Source organism: Buceros rhinoceros, unplaced genomic scaffold (genome assembly GCF_000710305.1).
Source record: "Buceros rhinoceros silvestris isolate BGI_N320 unplaced genomic scaffold, ASM71030v1 scaffold20821, whole genome shotgun sequence".
In the NCBI taxonomy this organism is placed as follows: domain Eukaryota; kingdom Metazoa; phylum Chordata; class Aves; order Bucerotiformes; family Bucerotidae; genus Buceros; species Buceros rhinoceros.
The window spans coordinates 26,039-32,630 of record NW_010395109.1 but is presented as its reverse complement, the minus strand read 5'-3'; the positions used below and the strand labels follow the sequence as shown (position 1 = coordinate 32,630).

At 48.6% G+C, this 6,592-nt stretch overlaps 1 protein-coding gene across 1 annotated transcript in view; it reads right to left on the bottom strand.

Moving 5' to 3' along the window:
- Window positions 1-701: 701 nt before the first annotated feature.
- Window positions 702-6,592, bottom strand: part of EHMT1 (euchromatic histone-lysine N-methyltransferase 1) — a gene marked incomplete at its 3' end in the record, with an annotated part of 25,585 nt that continues 19,694 nt past the window's right edge. The window contains exons 3-7 of the mRNA XM_010145446.1: window positions 6,182-6,359; window positions 4,677-4,813; window positions 3,626-3,814; window positions 2,862-2,942; window positions 702-822 (exon numbers count right to left, since the gene is read on the bottom strand). Coding sequence (XP_010143748.1) covers window positions 702-822; window positions 2,862-2,942; window positions 3,626-3,814; window positions 4,677-4,813; window positions 6,182-6,359 — 706 coding nt within the window. The remainder of the gene's footprint in view (window positions 823-2,861; window positions 2,943-3,625; window positions 3,815-4,676; window positions 4,814-6,181; window positions 6,360-6,592) is intronic.

Here is a 6,592-nt window from a genome sequence, read left to right as displayed (position 1 = left end):
AAGCACCGAGGAATAAACCCTCTGACGGCAATGGATGTGTGGAACCTTAATAATGAAGCTGAAGGCACAGCTTTGCTGCAGACACTACCCACTTCTTTTCACCCATGCTGTTAGCTTTCCTGAAGAAGTATCACATCCAGCCTGCACTCCTTACTTTCCCCACCCCACAGCTTCCTGAAGACAAAAGAGTGCTGGGTAACTTAGGTCAAACAGGAATGACGACCTGAACGTCATCCCCACCGTGAGACAGACCAGGGGTAGCTCATAACAACCACTGTGGCGCTTTCAGAATATGCAAACCTGCACATTCCATTTCAGCTGGACAAACATCCATACAAAAGCAATGAAGCATCACTCTAGAGTGGTTCTTCCTTTCCCTTCTGCATTTACCTACACTCCCCAAGAACCTGGGACATGAGTCCACATGGACATAAGATGCTCTAAAATAAAGGGACTTCATATATATTCCTCCAGCGTGCCACGGATAGAGCCAGCTCAGAAGTGTTCTGCTGTTGCAGTGAGCACACCAGCAGCTCCCGTCAGTGAGATGCAAGCTCCCAGCCTGGTTTGTGATATGGTCCATCCCTGTCACAGAGTAGTGAGCTCTGCAGCCAGCCACTGCCTTAGCCCTCCCAGGTCCTTAGCCCTCCACCAGGAAGGCTTGTTTCTGGGTAGTTAGGGAACAAAACACAGTTAGTTACCTAGCACACTGGCTTGTTTCTTTTTATTCCTCCGTCTCCTCTTGCGGGTGGGTTTCAGCCATGGACTATCCGTCTTTCCTTTCCTCTTCATCAGCTTCTTCTTGATGCTGGACTCTGAGCTCTGAATAACCAGAGAGGCCACGTGCATGTAAGGCATGTCGGCATCAGCGTCCCAGCAGTCCTTTGCGCCCATGCGAAAGAGCCTTCTCGCAGCTCGAGTTGTGCGAAAAGGCCTTAAGGACTGGGGGTTTGAAATCAAGATGTCTTTATAGTGCCGAAAAGGAAACCCAAGCACACGTGTGGGTGTATTTCCTGTCATTTCAGCAGTGCGTGCTTCACTTTCTCTTCCACGCAGGCTCTTACACCACACTCATTGCAGGAGTAGCCAAGCACCTCCGTGCAGCAACGCAAGTACCAGGCACACGCACACTTTTAGCTTCTTCCCAGAAAAACTGTGGTTTTTTCAAACTAAAATATTCACATGGCTCCACAGTCATGCTAGAAAATGCCAACAAAAACCCACCTTGCACCTGAAGAGCCACCTTACAGGGTTGGGATAGACCCTGGGGACCTGAACCCTACAGTAGCAGACCAGCCCCCTCCCTAAGCAAGGCACAAGGTAGCACAGCCTAATCATGCAGCAAATACTCAGACACATGGATGAATTTAAATGGGGTTTGTTTTATTATAACTCAGCTGTCTGGGGTGGGTTTTCAAAGTCAACATGGGAACTGGGACTCAGGAACCCCAACCCTGCAAGGCAGTCTTCAATGCGACAATCACAAAGCTCACGCACAAACCGAAACTGTCATCCCCGACGCTTTGATGCTTATGCATCTCCCACCAAAGCCCATGAAAAACCTCTTGTCACGATTTACAGCAGCTGGATCAGGCCCTACCTTCATGGGAAGCTGATGCTGCACCATGCCCCGTTATCACAGTGAGCGAAGATGGGGAAAGGTGGTACTGAGCCCTGGCTCTCCGGGGCAGCTCCACGGTGTGTCTATGCTGCCCCTGATAACCGTCCCCCAGCATGGGCTCAGTTGTGCCCTGCCACGTGGCTTACACCAATTGCATCACACTGCTTGTGGGGGAGAGGTTTGTGTTTGAGCCAGTCCCTGACTGGGGAACCGACTGACTCACCAGATATGAGCAGAGCAAAAACCACCGTCTAGGATGTGGAGATATGACTTGGGAGTTTGGACTTGACTGCAAGCTCAACCCTTGGTTTGAAATAACGCTACAGCCTGCCCTCAGGTACCCAAAGGAAGGGGCAGGCCAGACAGCCCTTGCTGCTTGGTCCTCTCCAGCTCCTGTAGTGTCAGAGCACAGGGAACAAGACCTAAAGAGCTTCAACAACTCCTTGGTACAGTCATTTCTCCCTCAGCTCAAAACATCAAGAAAATGAAGCCAAGAAGCTGGCTGAAGAGTTGGGGTGCCTTAAAGGCTGGCTCCTCAACTTGAGACACTGTGGAAAGGGAGAAAAACTTTTAAGTAAAGGGGAGGGTGGGAGACAGAGACAATTAATGACCAATTTAAATTTAAAAAAAAATCAGGTTCTCCTCACCCGCCATCTATCGCTAAGAGCAAAAATCACCAGCAGCAGGTGAAAGACTTGCCCTAGCACTACAGACAACCTCATAGGGAGACCATGTCTGTCTGTCCGTCTGTCTCTGTGCCATTTGTTTGCCTCCCTGACGAGAGCTGCTCATCTGGAGCCGTGAGGCGGCATGTTGGCTCTCTGTGAATTAGGGCTGTGGGCTGCAAACACCTCCACCAAAGCTCCAAAAAGCAGCAAAGAGCTTCGGGTCATGAAAAAAAACATTGCTGGCTCCTATCACTTGCCAAGTTCACATCTGAAGAATTTAAGCACCCTTAAACATTTCTACTGAGGTTCAAACGATTAAAAGCAGTCAACACTTGTTGAAAACAACTAACAAAAGCCCATTAATTAGCATCAGAAGGCAATTAATTGTATCAGAGATCAGGGTTAAGCACCTTGTGGAAAACAATATTTGGTGTGTGGGTGGTTTCAGAGAGTGAGTTTTGTCAAAGAGACATGAAACTACAGCGCTTCGCTCTCTTTCTGGCAGCAGTTCAAAGGGGAAATTATTATCAACAGGACAAAGGCTGAAAGATGCAGTTAGCAGCCAGGCTTACCAAGTCAGACTCGTCTCCATCTTCCTCCTCCTCCCCAGACTCTCCAGACTCTTGTTCCTCCTCAGACTCGCCATCATCAATCTGCAGCCACCATTTGCCCAAGAACAGAAAGAGTCAGTCAGGTCAGGTCTCTCAAGGCAGAGCATCATCCCCCCATCATCCTGCTGTGCCCCCCACCCAGCAGAGCATCTCCTCCATCGTTCCGGTGTGCTCCCACCCAGCAGAGCATCAACCCCACCACTCAGGCCCAGCCTGCACATGCACTCCCAGAATTTCCTCTCCAGGACAAGAACTCAAAGGCTGTTAACACACTTCATGGTGTGTTTTTCCAACCAAATCTTAACTTCCTTGATTATCTAAAAGCAACCTCATATCTACACTATTTATCATGATTTGGGAAAAAAGGAACCAAACCAACCTTAGTGCTTTACCAGCCTGTTACATGCAAGACTAGGAAGATGTCTCTTACTGGATCAGTGAATCCCACAACTAGATGTGCAGAGGTTCTGCATGTATGCTGGACCATAGAGTTCTGGAGCAAGGCTGATGCGGGCGGTAGGTGGGGAGACTCTCATGGGTGCAATGGGGAGCAGGAAATGGTCATCAAAAAGCCTCATTATCAGTGTTGCACTTTCTGCAATCATGCAGAAAGTTTCTAGGCTAAGAAAGCTTAGAAATTGCCTCAACCTGTGCCACTCCTATCCCACAGGAACAAGCAGTGTCCCATCTCATGGCTTCAAGCCCGGCACAGGGCACGTGAATACCTTTCTGGCATTGTCTGCATCGGATGCGCTGTCTTTAGAGGTCCTGTTATCATCTGCAGGAAACACAACTGTCTGTTCTGCTCCATGATCATCGTCGTCTTCCAACTCATCTGAGTCTTCCTCTTCAGAGTCTACATCTATGCTTTCCCCGTTCACGTGAGGGCTGGCATCACCCAGGTCCTTTTCGCTCTGAAAGTCGTCCAAGCGCATGAGCCACAAAGACAACATCAACTCATAGGAGAGAGCAGCTGAATCCATCCCAGACGGCCCCTGTGCTAGGAGCCGTAAAGCTGCCAGGGGAAAGCTGGCTGTATATCCTCCAGAGCTCTTCAACGCTGCCAGCAAAGCCAGCCTAAGAGCCTGCCACGTGTCACCTAACCCTGTTGATCTGGGGACCGAGGAGCCATTCCAGACTCACGTGGTTGTACAAGGCATTAAGGAGAGCAGGGCTGCTGGGCAGGAGCCTTCAGGCAGATCCTGCAGTCCCGTTCAAACGTGGAAGGGCAGCTCCACCAAGGGTGCAAGAAGGTTTCTAGGGAATGCAAAGTGGAGTTAAAATACCGAGGGATTTTTACTCCACTCCGTGACAGCCTAACACTGTCCTCCTTCAATTCAAAGGCCAAAACTTCAGGGCATGGGTTGAAGAATTTGAAGCAGAATTTGATCAGGAGTGAGTCCTTGCCTAAACCTTTTTAAGTAACCCGTCACTTTGCCGTACAGCCTCAGGCAGCAGCACTAGACAGTTACCTTGAGGACACCATAACAAAAGGTTACCACATGGGGTATGCTTGAGATCTCTCCAGTTCCACAGGACTCATGGGACAGAAAGGGAACATTCACTGGAAAACGTGTAAGAGCTGGCAGCTGAACAGCCACTCTCAACAAGCCATTTTCAAAGCAGCAAGGCCAAAGAGAAGATGTAGACTCAACAGAAGATGCTGACCCCAACAAGTCAGCACATTCCTGTGCCTATACATAGGGTCGGTGTGCCAAGACAAGGGATGTGTATGGTGACAACGAACATGTCCAGTGGGTTCAGCACTCCCCTTACCTTGGCACCCACAGAGGAATGAGTTATGCTTTTAAACATCTCAATCATTGTTCTCTGTTTTAACACTTTGGTCTTTTTCTTGGGAACCAGGCTATAGGTTCCCATTCTCCGTTTCTTCTTCCGAGATACTGCAGCAGCTGGAAAAGAGAAGCAAAAGGAACCCAAAGTTTGCTCAGGAATTAAAAGAAGGGATAGAGAGCAGAGTCTGACATGGGGGGAAATCACATTTGAGGGCATGATCTGTCAAAAAGTCTTCCCATTCTAACCCATTTATTTACAAGTCAACCAGTCTGCACAGATGTGCAAACACACCAAGAGCTTTCTGCAAGTGTTGGAAACCTACCCAAATTCTGAGTATTCTCTGTACACTCCTGACCCCTACATCACCACACACAGTATCAAACCTCTAAAGCAGCCTGTGTTTGGCAGCATTGCTGATGCTGCAGGAGGTTGAAGAGAACCCAGCTTCCTCCAGGAGATACTGCAAGGCTAATAACAGCGACTGACAATGGAAGTGATCGCACAGTAACTGAAGATCACATGGGGAAAGGCACCTTAAACAAAGAGCCATCTGCCATTTAACCTCATTTCACACCTACTACGGGTGTTTGTTTGATTCCTTTCACTACTTTGATTGGGTTTTAATTTGTTAAGTCTCCCTCCTGGCCTTCTAATCAAATCAGTCATCACACCTCACTGCCTGATGGTGTCTTTGGTGAACACACATGAGAGGGATGCTTAGTGCAGGCTCTTTGAAGAATGGCATACGGCAGGGAACAGCCTGCTTCAGCATCACTGTCATCATTTGCAGAGGTACAGCCTGTTCCTTGAAAGTATCACCTCATCTCCCCCTACAATGAAACTTCACCAAAAATCTATGAAGAGACCTTTCCAAAAAATTTGTTAACCCCATTTGCTTTGTTTACAAGGATACAGTCTACGGTAACCAGTTGTGGGGGTGAGATACAGTGTCCCTCAGAACTGATAGAAACATCTTCAGAACATCTCACAGGAAGACGGGATGGAAGTGTCTCCTCTAATTACAAGTTTTAGCAGAACAGTGATCCTTAGTGTGGTGGGGCCTGACTGAGCATGTCCACCTGCACCCTGTGAAACAAGGTGGTGCAGGAAGGACTGCAGAGCAGGTGCTCCCAGTGGAGCAGAAACTGGTGGACTTCACCTGGGAGACTACTTTAACTACAAGAATGGCCCTGCACAACATCCAGAGAGAAGCAGAAGGCAGTCCAGGGGACACAAGCCTCACACTTGCAGTGCAACAGCCACTTGTAGAAAAGTACCCAGATGAAACAACATCTGTCGGACAAGGTCTATGGCAAGAGCCCTTCTGATGCCAGCAGGAAAGGAAACCCCGAAGGAGATTCAGTGGGGAAAAGGCACTAACAGCAGTTTCAGTCCTTGTTAACCTGCCTCATCTCCCACTCAACCACATGTATCACGCAAGTGGGAAGTGGGTGCTGCAAGGGATTTATCTCTGCCCTTTTTACCTGTCTGCGACTTCGTGGTGGCCACATAGCTCTGGTTCTGAGGTAGTGACTGGTGAAGGCCCGGGAGAGAGGCCAACGGCAACGGCTTCCCAAACTCCAGGATGGTTTTGTTGCCTTCCTCCTTGGATTCTTTTTGATCTCTGCTGTCTCTCCCATCTTTGGGGTCTTTACTTGCATGCTGGAAAACAAAATGCAGTTAAATTGAGCCTCTACATTAAAAAAAAAAAATAAAAGAAATCAGAAAATAAACGTCATTCCTTTCCCTCAAGCATGGTTACTATCATTTGAAGACAGGACCACACATCTAAAGCATAAGCATACAGCCCCTCCTCCAGCATACAACATTCCTTTGCCTGAAGAGTGCAAGCCGCTCCCAGCCTGCTGCTCCTGCACAGCTGAAGGCTGCCGCCT